The sequence below is a fragment of the Mustela lutreola genome, chromosome 6 (genome assembly GCF_030435805.1).
Source record: "Mustela lutreola isolate mMusLut2 chromosome 6, mMusLut2.pri, whole genome shotgun sequence".
Lineage (NCBI taxonomy): Eukaryota > Metazoa > Chordata > Mammalia > Carnivora > Mustelidae > Mustela > Mustela lutreola.
In genome coordinates this window covers 22866568-22884682 of record NC_081295.1, presented here as the reverse complement: position 1 = coordinate 22884682, position 18115 = coordinate 22866568, and the positions used below count along the sequence as shown (strand labels likewise).

Sequence of the window (18115 nt, the reverse complement as noted above, 5' to 3'; positions counted from 1 at the left end):
TTAGCAGTACAGTTATGATGAAATTTACAACTGGCTCAATTATAACTGTGGCTCAGTTGGTTAAGTGTCTGCCTTCTGCTCAAGTCACGATCCCAGGGTCCTAGGATTGAGCCCCACATCTGGCTTCCTGCTCAGCAAGTACCCTGCTTCTCCCTCTCCCTCTGCCTGTAGCTCTCCCTGCTTGTCTTGTGCATGCTCTCTCTCTCTCTCTCTCTCTAAAATAAATAAAATCTTTTAAAAAAAATACTCCAAATAAACCAAAATTTAAAAAAAATTTTTTAATTTAACTTGCAACGTATAGGCATCAAAGTTAAAAACATCTCAACAATTGTTAAGTACACAGTTCAAATGGAGTAATTTCTTAAAATCATATAATTTATTTCACTATTTAAACAATCAAGATTAAGATGTTCCATTTTGATCAGATAAATGTTGAACTGTGGAAAGGATAAGGAAAAAGTACTTTTCTACACTATTTAAACAATCCTTTATTATGGTTCTAGTAACAATTTTCCACAATAATGGAATAAAAGAACCCAAGAACTTTAAAGTATGCATGGGAGACATACAAACAGAAAAATGATTTCTATATGAGCTCAAATTAATGATACAATCTGGGCTTGATTTCTAAAAAGACAATTGAGGCCCCTTTCTTTTTAGCTGTAAACAACTTGCTGTTATGACATGTAATGCAATACCATATTTTGGGAAATTTCAAACATTCACAATCCACAGGAAAAATACTCAACACTCCTACACTATTTTTTTTTAAGCCCACAATAGTGCAGTCTTTCAGCTACAAAGCCAGAAGCCAGTTAAAAAACCAGTACTTTTCCACTAGAGTTACTTATGGGGCAGGGAAGGGGATGTTCAACACTGCAAACGTTAGGGTCTAAAATAAGATCATTGCAAGGAGTTACTACAACACTCACACTGCCAGCACTGTCATGGCAACAATGAACTAGCTAGGAGAATGCTCTTTTAACATTCAAAGCTAACCTTGAGTCTTATTACTCATGGAAATATACCAAATTTTCTTTTAGACAGTTCACTAAAGAAATCATCTTACTTGGTAATCTCTTAATGTAAAAGTAAACCTTTCATACCCCAAGATCACAGTCCAGAGTCTCCCTGTAATCAGCTGAAATTTATAACGATGACATAATAAAAATTATGTACAATGAAATGTGAAATTAATCAGGTTCCAAATACAATTTTCAAGATGGGTCAGGGTTTAAATAAGAATTTGGATATGCAATTTATTCAGTGTTTCTTCTAGAAACACCGAAGTTATACATTTCATCCTGAAGGAAAATTAATTTGGAACAAAAAGTAATAAATATTTTCACTGCTGGGAGCTTTATATTAAATTTTTATTCAGAAAGAGCAGTATAGTGATGAAAAGGGTGGTCTCTGAGGAGTCTCAATGGCTGGGTATGAAACCTGGCTCTCTTACTAGCTACGATACCTTGGACAAGTTATTTAACCTATTTGGGCCCTGATTTTTCCTCATGATAAAATAGGGACAAAATACCTACTCTTAAAATTTTGTTGTGAAAACTGAATGAAAAAAAATAAGTATTTATGTATGAACATTTGTATCTAGAGGGCTAAGAACTAGGCTTCCCATAAAGAATGCCTAATCTTTCTACATTGAAAAGTTTACATTCTGCCAAACTAGAAAGATTAAAAGATTGCTGCAGATGACTTAAGGTAACTTGGTTCCAATGCCACAACAGATTTTAAAGGGGGACAGGCATGGCAGCGTAGGAGAACAAACGCCACACACAACCAAGCAAATTCAAGAAATCTAACATGGGACAAAATCTCTTCAAGCCCTGTTACCTTTCTTGAGGTATCTTTTCCGCCAAGAATCTTTGATTAGTTACTTTGTTTTAATCATATCAAACTGTCTAAGCTGGGTCACTTACCTGGCAAGAATGAAAGGACTGTTTTGGGGACTTTCAGTTGAGTATGTCAGGATCCCACTGTGAGGAGCTGAGCAGGAACACTGATAGTGCGGCTCCAATCTCCTCAGTAGACCTTCAAGGCTAACACTCTCTGTAGCAGGTAACTTGCCTGAAGATTCAGTTGCTTCCTGACAACACTGACATCCAAGCCATGATTTGCTTTTCCTACATTATGTGTCCCTGGAGATGTATTTGTAAGTCAAATGCTCACAAGTGGAATAATAGACTAACATGATATCAAGGGAGGAATCGAGTTCCCAGAAAGCTAAAACAGTATATATAAAATCCTTAATTTGCTTCCAAGAGGTGTTTTTTTTTAACTCTAGGGTGCTATCCTCTAGGCCAGGGAACCTGGGAAATGGGTGAAAATTTTCCCCAGCTGCTCAGGAACCTGGGGTACCCTACAAAGCGTATCATGCTGGTGGCTCAATTTCCCATCTTTTTTCTATCACACCGTGGGGGCGGAACAGAATATTAATAGTTAACATTCACTGAGCGCTTACTGGATTCCAGTAGGGGTTGCACATGTTACCTCATTTAATCCTTTCAGCTCTATGAGGGAACTGAGGTTTAAGGAGGTTATGTAATTTGCCCAAGGTCACAGAGTTTGGCAGAATAAGAACTAAAGCCAGGTCTGACTAACTCCAAAGCCCATGATCTTGACAATTATACTCTAATCCTATCCAAATACTGAAGCAAAGGCCTTGGCCATGGACCTCCACATGGCCACCTGGATGACACATGCAACTCCTTCCGGCTGGTGCCATCCTGACATCGCAGAATGGTGTTAAACTCCCAGGAGGGGATGGATGCCACAAATTTGCCATCACCGCTACAGCAAACCTCTGGGGGAGCCAACACCTACCTGGGGGCAGTGGCTGGTTTAAAGCACCCTCTGCTAATGCTGGACATCAGCACTAATCAGCTTATATATGAAAATTCAATGTACAGAAGACAACTAGGAGTGTTAATATATGTGGATACAGAGTATAAGATGTACAAAAAAATCCTGAAGTAATGCCAGTTTGGAGCTTGACTCATTAAACCACCTAAGATCAAGTTTATCATCACCAACATCATCACTAGTATTTATTGAGTACTATGTATTTCTACATGCTTTGCATGTTCTACCCTGAGTTTGGTATTACTGTTACCCTCATTTTACAGGTAAGTAGTCTCAAAAAGTTTATTCATAAATAAATTTTGGGTTGCAGAATACTGAAAGTTACAAAATGCTTTTCCAATATGATCTCTTTTATAATCAAATCACAAGGTAGACAATTATGTAAATTCACAGATGAGGAAATGGACTACTGAGGTTAATTTACTCATGAGCAAATGGCTGGTAAAGAAAATCCAATAGGATCTTTATTTTTTTCCCAGTAAGATGTTTAAATTACTCTGAAGTAATATCTCTAGGCAATGTGAGTCTGTACACCCCGAGTAGTTAGAAAACAAAATACATTAAGAAATGTTTTTCAATCAGAATCATTATTAAAACTAAGTGAAAACAGTCTGTCCCTCTGCCACGTCAAAAGATAGATAAGCACAGTGTTTGGCATATAAAAAGTACACAACAGATACCTAATAAATGAAACGAGAAGAAATAATTCACTAGGTTCAATGGTAAAAATCTACACTGTCTCAAAAAAAAAATTCAATTATTTCTCCTACTCAGAACTTCTGTCATCAACAAAACTGAATCAATACAGGTTATATTTTATAATTTAAGTTTGCCAATGCACACATTACTTGTTAGATAAAACAACAGACATACCGTAATTGGTGAGGTGTAATCACTACACAACTTTGAGAGACCTTGTTTTGTAAGAAAACCTGTCTCTCTATCTTTTAAATCACTTTTTACTTTTGAAAGGCTTCTCTTAAATATGTCCTTCAGTACCATTGAAAATATCACTCTACCACTATTCTGCAAGGCTTGGCCTTTATCACATGATTGGAAGAATATCTTGCTGTGTTTAGGCTATGAATAGCATTTGAAAAAATACTCAGTTATAATTATAGACAGCTAACACCTGCCAACTTGCTAGAAAATGAAATCATGTAAAATTTTAAGATGAGTGTGCACTGCTTGTCAAACGCTTAAGATTCAAAACAGTAAATGCTTACTTTTAGTGGGGTAAGCTAAGATTCTAACTAGACTCTACTGAATATTACACATAGAATTGACACATTATCCAAGCTAAGTTTTAGAAAGTATATTAGCTCATCAACTTAAACAATTTTAAAGTTAAAACACTAAATGAATACTATTTATACTATTAAATGAATATTCTTATTTAATGAATATGTATATATGAAAGTTGATTTCTGATTTCTGAAAGCTGAAGGCAGATGCTTAACCTAACACTGAGCCACCCAGGTGTCCCAAAAAACAAACATCTTTTAAAAGATTTTTAGGGGCACCTGGTTGGCTCAGTGGGTTAAAGCCTCTGCCTTCAGCTCAGGTCATGATCTCAGGGTCCTTGGATAGAGCCCCACATCGGCTCACTGCTCAGCAGGTAGCCTGCTTCCTCCTCTCTTTCTGCCGGCCTCTTTGCCTACTTTTGATCTCTGTCAAATAAATAAATAAAATCTTAAAAAAAAAAAATACACAAACAAGAAGCTTGAGTGTCTCAGTGCGTTGGGCCTCTGCCTTTGGCTCCAGTCATGATCTCATGGTCCTGGGATGGAGTCCTGCATGGGGCTCTCTGCTCAGTGGGGAGCCTGCTTCCCACTCTCTCTCTGCCTGCTTCTCTGCCTACTTGTGATCTCTCTCTATCAAATAAATAAATAAAAATCTTTTTAAAAAAATAAAATACACAAACATTATGAAAAATGTATCTTTATCAGCACTAGTTTAATGTGCTGATAATGTTTCCTTTTTCCAAAAGGAAAAAAAGCAAAGCATGGGATGTTTCCATAGTACGCCTAGTTAGCTGAGTTTTTCATATTTCAATTTCCAGTCTGCCTAATGTCCCCACACAATGCCATCATCAATATTCTGAGGTACTCTCAGATGCCCCTGAGTACACTGTGCCTGCATAAAGTACTAGGAATTTTATCAAGGTCATAAAGGTCTCAATGTAATAAATGTAGTCTAGAAAAGTTGTGTCAAAGTAAGACCTATTTTCCATTGACTTCCATTAAAAAAAGCAAGTATTTTACCATATGGTATGACAAAAATAGACTGATTTGAGAAATTGTGACAAAGAAGAGATTAAAACTGATGGCAAACCTTGCTTGTTTTACTTCTATCCTACTATGCATTTTAGGTATTGCCCTCCTCCCCCAGCATCTCCCTTGTCCTTCTACAAGTTCCAAAAATTTCCGCATTTCTATGGCTCCTCCAGTCCATGTTAATTTGCTTCCACATAAACACTGCCCCTTCTCAAATATGAAAATCCTTTATGATTAAGACATAATACCAAACAGGACCCTTCTATATCAAAGTTTTAGGTGACTGATAACTCTTTATTATATGCAAGATTCCATGTCTACCTTCTGGTCAGGTCAGCTGCAGCAAATCCTTAAATTGGCTACTTGAGTTATTAATTTATTTTCTATTCAAATGGTTAAAAGTATTCTGCAAATTTCTAGAGGTTAATAAAAGGAAAATGAACATAACTCCAAAAAAGAGAACAGCACCCCCACACCTATTTTCTCGTTCTTCTACTCCATGAATGATCTGTAGAGCACTTTTAGGGCACTAAAGTGTTAAAGATGAGAAAATAATTCTAATTATGCTAAACCATTGTTTCAGAGGGTCCTTCATGATGGAATGAGCAACCCATGACCTTAAACTGAAATCTAATAAGCAAGTGTTTAACATCCCATTTTTCTGCAAAACACCTGATCCCATTTATAATTTAAATGCTTTAAAAAACACACACACACACCCCATTTTTAAATTAATCACTCCGGTTTTTGCTTCTTTTACTTTTCTTCTTCTTCTTCTTTTTTTTTTTTTTTTCATGCTTGAGACCATCTAGGGCACTGTAACAGGAATATTTGAAATCTGAAAACTTAAAAAAAAAAAAAAAACACTTAAAAAAACTAAAAAAAAAAAAAAGGGAGGTATCCTTGTTAGTTTCAGTCTTTGCTCTAAAGTCAGAACAAAGGAAGAGGACAGGATGTATTTATATATTATAAAGAGGACACAGAGGATAGATAGTACAGATAGGATTCATCCTATAAGCCCAAGGGCAAAAAAAAAAAAAAAAAAGATAAGCTCTTTGTCTGCAAACCATTTAGAAAAAAAGTTAATAGCTGCCTTTAGTTTCTTCACATTCTCCATTCAAAGAAACACAGACAACCTGCAGGTAAATAGCATTCTCCACTGAGATCAAAGCTGCTAAAGAAAGTGGTCAAAGGTAGGAATGAGAGGAAGTACTGCATAGAGAAGTAAGCCAGGAAGCTCTCTGAAGGAAAGGGACCGAGTTCTCAGTATATTAATAAAATAAGAAAGGCCAGAAAATAGTAAATATGGAAAAGAGAAACTTAGCATAAAACTGAAAGAAGACTCATATTGCTGTGGCTGAAAGTAGCAGTGAATTATTTGAGATGCACTACCTTAAACTTTTGGCTTTGACTAGACCTAACAGTAAAAAAGAAATCAAAACAAAACAATCAGTTTAAAAGCCCAAATCTGCTTCTAGAATGTTCCTAATCTCATGTTATATTTTATATCACTATGCTTCTAATCTAATAGAATCTAAATTATAACTAGGCCAGGGGTGCCTGGGTGGCTCAGTGGGTTCAAGCCTCTGCCTTCAGCTCAGGTCATGATCCGGGGGTCCTGGGATGGAGTCCTTCATTGGGCTCTCTGCTCTGCAGGGAGCCTGCTTCCCTTCCTCTCTCTGCCTACTTGTGATCTCTGTCAAATTAATTAATTAATTAATTAATTAAAAGTAAAATAAATTATAACTAGACCAAAGCAATACTTTATCTAGTGAGATATTAGATCAGTTCTAATAAGGCCTCTGACTAAACTTGACTACCTTGCATCCCCCTTCTTCCTCACCAACAGAAATGTTTTTGTTCAAGTGATGGGGGTGTCCCGGCTGTTAGGGGATGAATGCAGATTAGTCCAAACCAAAACCAGAAATGCCCAATTTCCTTGCCAATGACTAGCTTAGAAAAGGGCATGTGACCCTCCCTAGTTAATAAAAACTGACAGGAAGTATGCTGGAGGCTAAGAAAAGCTTTTCTTGCCTGATAGACACAAGTGAAGAAACTCTTAACTGCAGATTGGTCATGAGTGCCTATGGAGCTTGGAACTGCTGGGGCAACCTTGCCACAAGTAGAGACAACACTTCCTATGCTGAGGGAAGGAAAGCAGAAAGACAGAAGTCAAACAGGTAATGGAGTTTGATAATGAATCAATCAATGACGCTTAAAATTACCCAACCTCAAGATTTATTATACTAAGTAATACATTTCTTATTGTTAAACCTACAAACTATATATTACCCAAATTTGATATCAAATGGATACTCCAACTGCAACCCTTAACAACTGAAATGTGCATTTTACCCAAGAGTTAAAGTTTCATTTCTCCTTGGGGGTAACAATTGCTTCACTAAATGAAAGCCTCCTCCACCCCACTTAACAAAGATATATACTTTGTTACTTATTCTAAATTTTCAGATAGTGTTACTTGCTGGCATGTTTACAAGAAAATTTAATACTTTTCCTTTCTCATAGTACAGAAATGAAAATGATCAAATGACCATTCTTAGAAAACTACTTGGCTGTTTTGAACACTCATCTTTTGATGAATATTTACACACGTACATTCCTCCCTTTATTATGTGCATCATAAAGACTACAGTTCACCAGTAGACTATACTAATGTATCCGGCCAGTGTTAATACACCTGTTCCTTAGTTTAGAAAACCAAACATTAAAAAGGTATTATGGGGTTAGAAGACCCTCCTCACCCAAGCAGGGAACAAGTCTTACTGATCTCCCAGTCCAGCACCTCTCACAGAACAGTTCTCAAAAATGTGTTCTACAGATTTCAGTATGTTGATGGGAAACCAATAAATTGAGAACAGGAATAGAGAGAATGTTCTCTCCCAAGACGCCAATTTTTTACAGGTTTAGCCATTTTTAGTTGAATCCATCCTACCCCTACCCCACCAACTCTCTTCCAGACTATGGTCGTCTGAGCTAATTTATAGCAATTAAGAGCAGGAACAGCTACAGGAATTGCAAATTCAGTTCAGCTCCTTCTGCTTTACCAATGAATAACAGAAAGCATTATGGACACTGTATTTTATTATTTGGTTTCTCATGTGAGGCTGCAGCAGTATATAGAAGCCAGATGACAGGGGACCTTATGTAACATCTCATTAAGTTTAAATTCTATCCTCAAGGATTTTAGACAGGAGAGTAACATGATCAGATTTCATTTCAGATAAATGACTCTGAAGTTATGATACATCAACTTGGAGGATGGGTTAAGTCTGGAGAAGTGACAGATCAACAATGGCAGAACTACAACCATAGTGGCAGAGGCAGAAATCCCTTCAGGAACTTTTTCTAATCAGATGTATCATAGGCAACTTAATCTCAACAGGTCTAAAACAGAACTCACCACCCCTCCTAAACTGATCCTTTACAACTCTTCTGTCTCAGGAAATGGCTGAACTATTCACCAAGTAGTTCAAGCCAGAAACTGGAGAGCATCCTTGATTTTGTTATATTCCCCATCTCCTGTATCCATTTCAATACTATATCCTGTAGCTTCTAATTCTCAGCAATCTCCCGGACCTATTCACTGCTTGCCACTTGTTCCCACTGTATCCTACTTCATCATAATTTTTGCTTTGGACTAGTGGAATAACCACCTAATTGATGTTGCACATCCACTCCTGACCCCCGAAATGTATTCTCTGTATTGCTCCAAAAGTAATCCTTGGAATACACCGTGGATCATGTTCCCATCTTGCTCAAAACGACTCAGTGGATTCCAACGTTTACTAGGATAAAGTCTACCACTTGCCCTATAAGATCCTCTGTTAACCAACTCCTGCCTAAAGATAGTAAGAATTCCTAATATTACTGAGCATTTCTTATGTGCTATGGCACTGTGCTGTGTTTTGGAAGTATTGTTTCATTTTATTCTCTTTGTGAGCATCATCTTAATTTTGCAGATGAGGAAACTGAGTCAAGGACAAATTATGCAACTTATTCAACACTGCAGAGCTAAAAAAGTATTGGAGCCAGATCGGGCAGAGAATGTGCTTACGTTTTCATTCTCCCTTCAAAAACATGCTCCAAACACATTGTGTTACTTTCCGTTCCTAGAACTCATCTGCTCTCTCTTGCCATGAGGTCAGTCTTCACACAACAGCTCCCTATGTGTGGAATGTCCCCCTCACAAATTTCATTCTTGCCTGGATTCTATCTATTCATCTGTCAAATCTCTGCTTAAGTGTCATCTCTTCTCGAAGTCGTCCCTTACTATCTGAAATTACATTATTTGTTTATTTCTTTATGGTCTGTCTCTCCAGTAAAATATCAAAACTGTTCACCACTGGTTCTTAGTTCTTAGAATGGCATTCAATAAACATTTGCTGTATGAAGGCATGCATGAATGCCTAATCTGGTTACTTTATTCAGGCTGATAAGTAATAAAAAGAAGCCAAATATAAATTTGTTCATCCACTGGATATTTAATAGCTTCCAGGTCCCAGACAATACTCTTGAGATCTTAACGGCCCTCCTGAGGGGACAGACATAAACAGGTGACGACAGCACAATATAGGTAGAGTGCCTGTTACAGCAGTAGCAAGAATTAAGTGCAGTAGATGCAGAGATGCAAGAATATAAATCTATGGAAAACCTTCAGAGTGGAGGAGACTCTTTAATTTTTTTCCAGGATGAATGAATCCTAAAATATATATCACAAAGTCCAGGTCTTTCACTTACGAAAAAGGGGAGAAGCATTCATTTTATACTGGGGCACTTTATGTCTTTAATTCTCACAACAACTCTATGCTATTATTCCCATTTCATAGATGTCGGAATCCAAACTCAGAGAGATCAAGTAACTTAACTTGTCCAAGGTTACGAGGTATGTTAATAAAGGAGGAGAAATTTGAGCCCAGGTCTGACTCTAGTACCCATTTACTTACCAATATATCACAGTCCTTTGACCCTGCACTCCCCAGAGCCTAATTACTTCTGTTTTCAATACAATTCTTAACTAAATTGGTTATCTGCTTTCCCATTTGAATATAAATAAGCACAAAATTAAAGATTCAGGAAGAGAACAAAGTGAAGTATACTGACAGTAAGAGGAGAAACAGAAAAACTATTAAAAACTCAACACAAAAATTCCAAAAATATGGACCATGTAGTCCCATTTACTCCACCCTCAGCTAAACAATAGTACTTGATGTGCATAATGATGATCCCATTGTGGAAAAAAATGGTTGTTCTAGACACTACAGTCTAAGAAAGAGAGAAATAACTTTCAAGGCTTTAAAGGGTAAACTTCAGGTATCTAGAAAATTCCTCTCTGATAACTCTGGATAAATGAATTGTAACAACTGTTCCCAAACTGTTTGTGAGAAGAAATATCCCAAGATCTTGAAAAGAGTCTTCATTTTATGGACCTGATTATTTTTCTGTTGCTTTAAACTAACCAAAATAGAAAAACTATTAATCTTAGCTTACATATCCGTGTGTGTGTATCCAAGTAAACTATAAGTTTTAAGAACTTCTCATAAATGAATTTGAACAACACATGGATTGAGTAATTTAGACTGACCAGCATAGTGTTACTGACCATTCTTAGGATCTAAAATCAACCTTTCTCTAAACAAACAAGCCCAAACAAAACCCTTCTAATAAATCTTCCAATAAAACAGGAGAAATTGATCACATACAAAACAGGAGGAAAACTAATATTTTTCATCTGTTACACTGAAACTTAAGTAGGTACGTATGTGAAAAAGAAAAATCAAACAATTGAGGCAAACACAGAGAAAACTAATTGAATAATTTACCATGAATGTTTCTACCATTCACTCAACCTGGATTCAACTTTTTAATTTGAAGATGTTAGCTTCTTTGTAACAGAGGCTTTTATTATTTTATGTAATTCCTTTTTTTTAAAAAAAAAAAAAAAAAAGGTTTTTGGAGAACAGACCCTGATTTTTTGTTCTGCTTCAAAGAACATGAGAAAATAGTTCACCAATTATCCTGAACAAGTGAAGAAACATTTAATATCCTTTATCATTTGAGAGACTTTTAAATGAAGAAACTTTCCACACAGAATATTGTTAGTAACAATGTGAAAAGTATACTGGCTATACTTGCTAACAATATGTAAAAATGAATATAAGGAAAAGCAAGTCTTTACTTGCAATTAACTGTAACTTTCTCATATTTTTCTGGGAGGAATACAGTTTCTGCTAAAACTCTCTAGAAGGACAATTCTTGTTTACTTATATTTGAAAACTGCTTTTATTTTAGTTCCACTTGCACAGTTTCAGCTCCAGATTCAACGTCTTCCAAGCCACTCTAAATTTAAGCTGTAGAATGAATTTGTAATGGGTTCGCAAAACCACCTAGCAGCAAATACAACGTGAATAACTGCAGGTAAAACTGCACTGTACTAGATGGAGATGGACGGTTGTAATTACAAGGTTTTCTTACCTGGACGCTTTTCAAAATAAATTCCGTTTTCTCTCTTACATCTTTAAAGGGACATCTCTTAGAAAGCATCAGCAGATGAGCAAGAAGTTTATTCAACCCATCCAAAGAAACAGCATTTGAAAGCCCGTCTGATGGACGAAGAGGTGTCTCTTTCACCGAACGAAGATACTCGGTTTTTCTCAAAATGGTTTGCTTAATGTTTTCCAGTGCTGTCTCTCTAGTAGTTGAATCTCTACTGCACAGTCCATCCCATCTCACTTCATTCTCCCCTTCAGCCATGACAACTGGAGGTTTTTTTTTCTTTGCCGTCTTCAGTTACCTTTCAGCATGTCCCCAAAAGCACTTTGTATTTTTAAAACGAGAAAAAATGTAAGAATAAAATCAGAGAAATCGAATCGTCATGAAAACACAAATGTCTGGGAGACATCTGGAACCAGAAGTGTCTTTTATATTAATTGCTTTCAACCAATCTGCGAGACAGAACTCACCCTCTCCTACATGAAGGGGCAGTCTTCTTGTCAGAGACTAAAAAAAAAGTTGGAAAGTTGAAACCCGACAGCGCTGGCTCTGCTGCACAGGCAGTCCCGGGGAAGTGCTCTCCTCCGTCTCGCGGGGTCAGCGGATATCCTCACGTTGTGGAGCTGTCAAATCCGTGCTCTGCCCAAAAAGGCTGGTAACAGTTGAAGGCGCTCCAGCCATTCGGGGTTTTTTGTCTGGGCAGCCACCGGGTTCTCAGGAACATTCCCACCCCGCCCCTCCTCCGGCACCAGTCCCCGCCCCCTGCAGCTCCTCCCTACCCCTCAGCGGCCGCCGGGAGCTGGTGGGGAAATCTCGCCAAATCCTTGCTCACTGGCTGCCGCGGCCGGAGACCCAGTCGCTCGTTGGGGGCGGCCGCCTCTGGCAGCCGCTGTCCCGGCTGCAGCGTTGGAGGAAAGTGTCTCCGGCCCCAAGATTCCGGATCCCCGAGCAGACGCCTTTTCTTTTCCTATACCTGCGTCCTCGCCCACCGCCCACTAAACCTGACGGGCCCAGGGCTGGGCCGCAATCCCCAAAAGCCGGGCCGGGCCGCGGAGCTGGCGGAGAAGCCAGGCGAGAGGCGCAGAGCCCGCCCCTTCGCCCAGCCCCAACGGTGGGGCTCGGCCCAGAGGGCGGGAGCAGGGAGGGGAGATGGGGTCCTCACCCCCCCAGCCCCTCCCCTTTCTCCGCCCGGCATAATCCAGGAGCCGCCCCTGCCCCAGCGCCCTCTTCCCCGCCCAAGCAGACGCGACCCGCGGAGGCAAAGCCATTGGAAAAAGCCCCGCCCTCCAGCCGGCTACCTCCAGACCCCTAGTCCGCGAGCGGCCGCCAACTGCTGCCGGGTGTTGCGCATGCGTGACGAGAGCAGGGAGCATGCGCCTAAGGGGCATTTTTGCGTCGGTGGCGTTTTTCGTCCTCTGACGTTGGGATTCTCCCGGTTGGAGAAGGGGAGAGAAAAGTAAGGAGTTGATGTACACTGGAACCATTACAGACAAGACAAGCACGTCAAAGAAAGAGGGCGTAAACCCACATCTGGAATAAATTGAATCGAAATTTAAAATTAGTCTGAAAATAGTGACAGTCTCATTATTACGCCAAATCCGAGATTTAAGAAGGCAGGGCGTCCTCGCATTGACTTCTGGGAAATGTAGTTTTGATGTACAGACGCGTTCTGTTGGCGATAGAAACTACAGTCCCCAGGAGCCACTGCGACGTCGCCTGTAGCGGCCTTCGAGCCAACGGTTAGCGCGGATGGAGGTTGAGAGCGTCGATTTGGTGAGCACTGTAGGTTTGGCTGCCAATTTTTCTTTGACAGGATTTTTTCCTTCTCCCATTTCCTCAGGTATTTTGGAGACCAGGCTATCTAGAGCTGTCCTCCTTAGTCCAGGGGTAGTGTCCAGTAATCTGCCTGGGAAGAAGTAGTCCGGGTGCCCAAGGCCGAGGGCATATGAAGGCGCGAGGAATGATCGGGACCCCAAGGGGCTTAGAGAGCAGCTAAAGGCCGGGCAAGAGGGATGCTGTAGAAACCGGTGCGTCTTGCTGCGGCTTCCGCTTAGCCCTTTGAGGTGGACTCGCTCGCGAGGGATTAGGTATCCCTGTGCATTGCACTTTTGTTTGCCATTTCATAGGGGTGTTTTGTGTTGTATGCGCTCAGTAGAATGAAATCCCAGGCAAGGCTTTGAAAGCGAGTTTTCAAATCCATTTTGTATGAGAGTAAGGGGGAAAGAAGCCCCAGTATTCCTAGATAATGAATGTTTGCAGGGATACTGCATGAAAAAAGACCTATAAAAATTTCCAAAACTTAGTACACTTAGAAGATTCATTTGTTTAAAAACTACTGTTTGGTTTTGAAAAGTCATTCCTCTTGAGAAAAGTCAAGGTAGTCAATGCACCGAGAACCAAATTCGATTTTAATTCTTCACATTGCGGAAGAGATTTTTTTCTAAAAATTGAGCCCTGGGGCGCTTGGGTGGCTCAGTGCAAAGAGCAGGCAACTTTTGATCCCCCGGGGGGGGGGGGGTGAGTTCCAGCCCCACGCTGGATATAGAAATTACTTAAATAAAAACTTTTAAAAAATAAATTAAAAAATGAAAAAGATGAAAATTTAGCCCTGTGAGATACTGAGTACACAACAGTGGCAAAGACAGTCCCTATCTAGTTACATAACCTAATGGTTAAATGCAGTTTTAGTACAATATGATATCTGGCTATCTGGCATGACTAGAAAGATCACCAGGGAAATCTTCATCCTGGGAAAAGAGGGCTAAAGCGACAGCATAGGGTGACGGCTAAAGGGACAGCATAGGGTGAAGCCTAGAAGGGAGAGAGGTATGAAACTTTCAGGAAACCAAAATAAGCCAAATCACCCATATTTGGGGAGGGATGACTTTTTATCTACTGATGTATTCTGTAGCTGTGAGGAGACAAGTACTGTGAATTTTCCAGATAGTATCTGAAAGTGACCTGTCCTTGAACAGATAAGTTTTGATGAATTGGTGTAATTCGGAAGGCCTTGGGTATGGTCTACATTCTATGCTACTGGTTTACATTCTGCTACTGATTTAAATCAGATTTTTTTTTAAAATGAGAACTTCTTATGAATATGATTTCAAAAAATAAAAACGACATTCTTTTTTTTTTTTTTTTTTTTTGTCTTTTTTTGGGCTCATCCTCCTTTGGCCAATGCACAAAGAGTAGGGTAGTTTCTCAAATCTCGGTCCCCTTATCACATAGTTGCATATGATCCCTTCCAAATCCATGATTTCACTACCACCTATGACTTTTAAATGTATAGCTCTATCCTCCTTTACCTTTCCAGTTTTCATATACCCATTTCCTTGATATTTCTTGTTTGATACCTCAGAAGCCTCTCAAGTTCAACATGCCTAAAACCAAATGGATGGTTATCTTTAATGAGTCTGATTCTTTTTCAGTGTTTCCTATTTCAGTTAATGATCCTACCATCTACTTGTGAAAATTTGAAAACTACACATTATTGATTTCTTCCTGTCCTTCATGCCTCTATAGCCAATTATTACCAAGTCCTTTCAATCTCATCTCCCAGATAGCCTCCAAATCCATCCTTTTCCCATCGTCTGCACAAGCACAGTCTTTTCCAAACTGCCAGAGTGTGTTGCCTAGATCGATGCAATAGGGATAATTCACTCTGGCCTTTCTCCACACTGGAGTCACAATGATCTTTTTGAAATGCAAATTTGACTAGACTTTTCACTTAAAATCATTCATTGCTATCTCACTATTCTTAGGCAAAACTTCTTTGTAAAGCATAATATCATTCTGTCCCTTTCCACCTCTCCAGCCTCCCCTAATATTATACCTACTCCTCTACATCTATCTCTGCTTCAGCCATACAGATCTTTCTTCGGTCACTGGTTCTCATATTCCCTTCATCCATTTATACACTCAACAAACATCTTTTAAGTATCTGCTATGTAAAATCACACATCATTGAGCACAATATACATTGACACTTGAACATCATGGGTTTGAACAGCAGAGGTCCACTTACATGTTCTTTTTTTTTTTTTTATAAATACAGTACAGTAGTGTAAATCTGTTTTTCTTATGGCATTCGTAATAGCATTTTCTGTAGCTTACCTTATTTTAAGTATACAGTATATAGTACAAATACAGAATATGTGTTAATCAATCATGTATATTACCCATAAGGCTTCTACCCAGTAGGCTTTTAGTAGTTAGGTTTAGCGGAGGCATCAAAAGTTACTTGGATTACAAGTTGTGGGATTTTTTACTTCCTGGTGGGAAGTTGGCATTCCTAACCCCCACAGTGTTCAAAGGTCAACTGTTCAAAAGTCTCTACTCTCATAAGAGCTTGCATCTATTAAGGGCAGATCAACAATAAGTATGTAATATATGTGGTAAATGAAGGCAGATGTGGTGGAGAGAAAAAAAGAGCCAACCAGGAAGGGGACTAGGAAGTGCCAGATTGGGGGGGCAAGGTTCACTCTTAAATATGGTGGTCAGAGAAGGGGACATTTGAAGGGATCTGAAGTAGGAGGAGGAATAAACTGTGCAGATACTTGGAGGAGGAACATTCTTGTGAAGAGAATAGCTCGTATGAAGGCCCGTGGGCAGGAGCAAAAAAATAGCAATGTGGCCTAAGAGGCACAATGAGTGCAAGGGAGGAGAATAACATGAGGACAGAGGAAGGTCGTCACATAGGTGATTGAAAGGACTTTGACCTTTTTTTTTTTTAAAGACAATTCACTGTACACATTTTATTTACAGTTTTGTACACTGTCTTAATATGAATGGGACCGCTTTTCTACTTGAGCCATTTTTTAACCAAAGCAAAATAACCTAAGTAATACAAAGTGTTAAAATACAGCATAAAGATACAAAAACAGACATACTAATTCTAATTAGGAATGTAATTATGATGTTACATTTTTTATAATCCACAATTATGTTTAGGAAATCACACAAACATAGATCACTGATTTGAATGAAATGCATAAATTTGTAGCAAAGCTTTGTAGTTACAAAAAAATTACCAAAGAATGCACAAAATTAATGTTTATTCCACCTTTGTGTCATATTCCTGGAGCCTTCACCAATGTTACATGAGGAAAAAAAACAAAAGCAAAACAAATGAAAAACTGAAATCAGAATCACTAATGTTATCAAGTAGGGAAGCAAATAAATTAAAATCTAGCAGCCATCAGCAAGAGTACAGCAAAGACAATGCTGTAAAAAGAAACAAAGAAAATTGCTAGAAAACTGTATGCATCATACTCTTTCAAACCAGCAAAATATGCTCCTGCATACAATGGAACATAAACAATTTTTTTTTCCTGTAAGGTATAGAAATGCAAGTTCTTTTTTGAATATTGTGGATAGGTAAAATGTGTTTGTAATGGTAATTCTACTAAGCTATTACAGAGTGGGCCAGGAACACACTTATGGATTCTGGGGATGATGTGTACTGTAATTCTTTGATTGGGATAGTGGACACTCTAGCCAAAATTTAAAAAAATATATATATATGAACACAGAAGTACAAGACAAAGGCGAATGAGACTTCTCTTATATCTTAGCAACATTTAGATGGAAATCAAATTTAAATGCAGTCCACTCTGCTTTTGAAGAGGCTTTGGTTCAGCTCCCAAATCTCGATTGCTTGACGCAGTCTCCTATGAGAATACTCAGAAGGTGTCTTCTTAAACAACAAACCTATTTTTAGTGGTGGAGCCGCTCTTAGTAGCTGTGTCTGCATGGGACTGATAACCAATCACTATCTTTGGAGGAAGTCCTAACCTTTCCTTGTATACCCTCCCTATATGTGTAACAGCCTGTTTTCACATTCAGTAGTCCATATTGCTATCTTATCACCTTTAGCTCTAACATTAACAACAGCTCCACATACATCATCACTGTAGTCATCAAAAGATTCTCCAATAAGGCACAGCAGTGTCTCTAGCCAAAAGCGATCCAGGTCACTTCGTCTCTGCTGCTTGTTCAATGTAATTAGCCATCGTCCTCCTCGTTTGTTTTTCTCATCTTCCCACATAGGCTCAATACCATCCTTAAAAAGTGAGTAGTCACAGCCAGGCATTAAATTACTAGACAACTGGATGTGGTTGTACAGAGCCCAAAAGTCTTCAACAGTATCAAACTTAGAGATCAGCCGAAGGTTTGCTTGCCAAGTTTTGCTTTTATCATTTTTAAAAAACCAGAGTGCCCATCTGTTCTGTAAAGGATGTTTAATATAGTGTTCTGGGTTAGCAACCTCCTGATTAGATTCTGTTTTCTCTTCTTCTGTAGGCGGGGGATTAGGAGTAGGGGTGGTTTCCGGTTCCACAGTCGCCATCTTAGATGGATCTCAGGACTTTGACCTTTTTATTGAAGGAGGAAGCCATTGGAGGGCTTCCAGCAGATCAGTTGCATTATGCACTTTTAAAAATGATTACTTCTTT

The 18115-nt window shown here is 38.8% G+C and overlaps 3 protein-coding genes across 13 annotated transcripts in view; 1 reads left to right on the top strand and 2 right to left on the bottom strand.

The window, feature by feature from the left end:
* Window positions 1-12356, bottom strand: part of SESN1 (sestrin 1) — a 120575-nt gene extending 108219 nt beyond the window's left edge. The window contains exons 1-2 of the mRNA XM_059176927.1: window positions 12131-12356; window positions 11643-11984 (exon numbers count right to left, since the gene is read on the bottom strand). Coding sequence (XP_059032910.1) covers window positions 11643-11921 — 279 coding nt within the window. The 5' untranslated portion in view covers window positions 11922-11984; window positions 12131-12356. The remainder of the gene's footprint in view (window positions 1-11642; window positions 11985-12130) is intronic.
* Window positions 12357-13325: 969 nt separating this feature from the next.
* The window catches only part of CEP57L1 (centrosomal protein 57 like 1), a 72141-nt gene continuing 67351 nt past the window's right edge, over window positions 13326-18115 (top strand). For 2 of the 11 annotated variants that reach the window (XM_059176920.1, XM_059176911.1), the window contains exon 1: window positions 13355-13442. In XM_059176920.1, the coding sequence (XP_059032903.1) occupies window positions 13410-13442 (33 nt within the window). In that variant the 5' untranslated portion in view covers window positions 13355-13409. Of the gene's footprint in view, window positions 13443-18115 lie in introns of all 11 variants that reach the window. The other 9 variants (XM_059176919.1, XM_059176913.1, XM_059176912.1 and 6 more) reach the window with 8 other exon arrangements.
* LOC131833528 (eukaryotic translation initiation factor 4E-like) lies at window positions 16403-18016 on the bottom strand. The gene is given in 2 exon segments (XM_059176925.1): window positions 16403-17490; window positions 17493-18016. Coding segments are annotated over 2 exon segments (648 nt in total). The 5' UTR covers window positions 18010-18016; the 3' UTR covers window positions 16403-17359.